Source organism: Stylophora pistillata, chromosome 12 (assembly GCF_964205215.1).
Source record: "Stylophora pistillata chromosome 12, jaStyPist1.2, whole genome shotgun sequence".
Classification (NCBI taxonomy): Eukaryota; Metazoa; Cnidaria; class Anthozoa; order Scleractinia; family Pocilloporidae; genus Stylophora; species Stylophora pistillata.
This window is the reverse complement of record NC_142530.1, coordinates 3,207,501-3,210,843: the sequence shown is the minus strand read 5'-3', so window position 1 is coordinate 3,210,843 and position 3,343 is coordinate 3,207,501. Positions and strand designations below refer to the sequence as shown.

General features: G+C 39.7%; 1 protein-coding gene across 1 annotated transcript in view; it reads left to right on the top strand.

The window, feature by feature from the left end:
• Nucleotides 1–2,939: 2,939 nt before the first annotated feature.
• LOC111323505 (nucleic acid dioxygenase ALKBH1) overlaps nt 2,940–3,343 on the top strand; it is a 3,712-nt gene continuing 3,308 nt past the window's right edge. Inside the window, exon 1 of the mRNA XM_022926878.2 lies at nt 2,940–3,343. This exon is cut by the window's right edge and continues 59 nt beyond it. Coding sequence (XP_022782613.1) covers nt 2,969–3,343 — 375 coding nt within the window. The 5' untranslated portion in view covers nt 2,940–2,968.

The following is a 3,343-nucleotide window of genomic DNA, read 5'->3' as shown; positions in this document are numbered from 1 at the left end:
ATTTGGCAGCAAACAATTACAGGTTAATGACAAAATCCTCAAAGATTCTCCTTAAAAGCAAAACAACAACAGCTGAGCTACAAATATATAAAAGTACAAGATCAAAAACGCCGGCTTTTCGAATACTTCAGATCGAAAACGACTCAGAAGAACTGAGATTTTTCAACAATAAACAAAACTTCCTTTAGTTTTGGGGCTTAGATCCAGTGCACCAAGCCTTCTACTCGTCAGCCACTTAAATTCACTAGGTCTACATTTTCTATCGTTCATCGCCTAATTTTCCAGTCCTGACGATATTTTTTTTCGATGAAAGCAGCGATAGTGAAACTATTTCGGTGCAGTATCGAGTTTCGTGACTTTATGATTCCGTTATAAATCCCTCAACAAATTCGAGAGCCTATATAGCAAATTCCCGAAGCTTCCGCCCGCATTCAGGGCGGAATGGCTTTCATTTTTTCCACAGAAGTGACGCCCTTCCTCGTCCTATGTAATTAGTCACACCAAATCTTAAATATCTTCCTCAGTGGCTGTTTAGAGAACGCAAGCTTAAAGCAATTATTTCTAAGTGTTGTTTTCATTCTTGTTCAAAACAATCTCAACTTGTTGCATGGAGTTTAACGAAGTCTTAGACTTGACCCTGTTAGAAAATATCGTCAGGGATTTCCCTCGCTCAGGCTTTTTTGTTTTTGTTGGCTTGCTTTGGTTTTCTGGCGGCATTGTTACTTCTCGATATTTTGTCTTCGATCGCTGAAGATCTGCTTAATTTCTTACGTATATTTAATAATAATGCAAATTCCATTTGGATATGCTCAAATACGCATTATAGTAAAAGTTGAGAACTAACTCTAAATCAAATAACATATGGAGGTAAAATTTAGAAAATCATATAACTATTTAAATGGTAAAAAATTAAGAGAACTTAGTCTATGATAAATGACAAAATAATTAACATTTAGCAGACTATGAAAACGCATCACGAAATAAATGAGTCTTAAGTTCAGACTTGAAGTCAGCAACAGTGCTTTCAGACATATATTTCAGTCCTTATGCTGGTCTTTGAGATTTCTAATATCTCAATTAAAACCCAATGCAAACCTTTTAAAACTTAATCACTCCTTTGTATCATGGTTAAATAGTTCTCTTTGTTTTTTCTCACTTTTAGCAGTCCGGTCGTTTGCTCAGCAGACCCTTGCCAACTTTGCTGGCGTTTCATAAATGTAGCGATTCTTGGCCCTGATCTTAATTTCATGTGCGGTCCAGAGACTTTGCTGCCTTCACGCTTCTATCCGATTAAGAAATATCACCTGCGTTTTCTCTCGAATACCGGGGCTTGGGCGAAAGCTTACAAGTGAAATGTAACTAACACGCTGGTGACAAGCAGCTCGTGGCCTCAAGCCTTGTTCGAGTTCATTTCCAAGGGGCGTTTACAAAAGCTGGACCGCATCCGATCGGATCGGATTGACAAAACCTGGACCAGATCGGACCGGATTAACAAAAGCTGGATCGGATTGCGTCCGATTGACAAATCCCGAACCGGGTCCGAAAAAAATCGGATCGCCCGATGATAAATTTCCCGTCAAAATAGTCACGTAACATCTCATGATCAAGTTTTGGCATAGAAACACGACTGCCTTTTTTCGCAGCTCAGTGAAGAAAAGTTGTAATGGTTCTTTTTCGTATAAGATATTCCACAGGCGCCCCCAGCTCACTAAACTAAAGGTATGGTTGTTTCGAGAAAACAGCCATAAAGAACTACAGAAAACAGACGAGGTGAGTTCACATACTTTATTATTTTGAAAACTATAGATAATTATGCCATAAGAAACACATTTGTAGCCTTGCACACTATACATAGTTTTTTTTAAATTATTTAAACATTATTGTAAGTTGTTGACCCATTATTGTAAATAGTTGCCGAAAAGCCTTTTTAGGAGCAATTATTAAAGATTATCATTATCATAACGAACGTTTTGATAGAACGCCATTACGGACTCCATACACTGTTTTATTGAGAGCTCAAAATCGACGGTCGACACTGTAATGTAACACCGCTTTTCGCAACACTGTCACAATACGCCACTTGCATTGTAACACAACACAACTTTCCCGTCACGGTCACGTTCGCTCGTAATAAAATGACATAAAACAACTATACATTTCGTATTGTGAGCTTGAGAACGTCTGTGGATATTCATTTTCAACTACAACCAATTACGGTCAAATCGTAGCGGCCTCAGTTGACCGGCACTTGCTTAGCAGGTGTCGTTACCTCCGATCGAAAACTTAAACATCATCGTCTGTAACTCCCGTGAGGCTTAGTGCTTGCACTGTGCATGGCAAGAAAAACAGTCGCCATGTTTGGCATGTTTCTCTTAATTAAGGCTGCAGAACTTGTATCGATTTTTGGATGTTTTCCAGGTTTAATTTACTAGCGGATAGCTCCAATATGAGGTACATTCTTACACTAAAATTTGGCGGGAAATTTATGGCGATCCGATTTTTTTCGGACCCGGTTCGGGTTTTGTCAATCGGACGCAATCCGATCCAGATTATGTTAATCCAGTCCGAACCGGTCCAGATTTTGTCAATCCGATCCTATCCAATCCGGTTCAGATTTTGTAAACGTCCATTTCCAAGGTCGTTTGGTCGTAACACTTATCTTCTTCATTGTCCCTCCCACCCAGAAGTACAATGGACAACAGCGTTTTGAGGAGGGGGGAGGGGAGCTAGTTATTGGCATTGAGGCAGTAACCTCCCATATCGCATTGACTTGCATCGTATTCTAGAGGAGTTGCAAAAATTACGAGAGTAAACCCCATATAAAACATCAAACAGAAAAGATGTACTTTGAGATAATAACAGTTCATGACAAACAGAGCCGCTCTCTCCTGCACTCCCCTCTCTCTTTTCTTCTATATCTTCCTTTTCAATGAACTACTGCTGACCACTAGACTCTACAGTTTTCAATATGGCGGACGCACCGGTACATATGAATAGTTATGAATCGTTCCATCAGAAGTCACCCAACAGCCGTGTTGATTATGTTCGCGAGGAATACAAGCGCTATAAACGAAAGAAACCTCCACCAGACTTCAGCGAAGTAATTGATTTCAGAGATCCTTCGACATTTCGTGATCGTGTTGTAAAATTCGAACTGAATACACAGGGGAAGTGCGATAAAAGTGATTCGAATTCCGGACTTCGATGTGTCAAGGAATGGCAAGCCTACGAACTTAAATCATGCCCCGGGTTTATTTTTATAGTAAATCCGTTTTTACCCGGAGCACAACATTACTGGACAAGACGATGTATTGAAGATTTTCCACGCAAACCAAATGTTTGT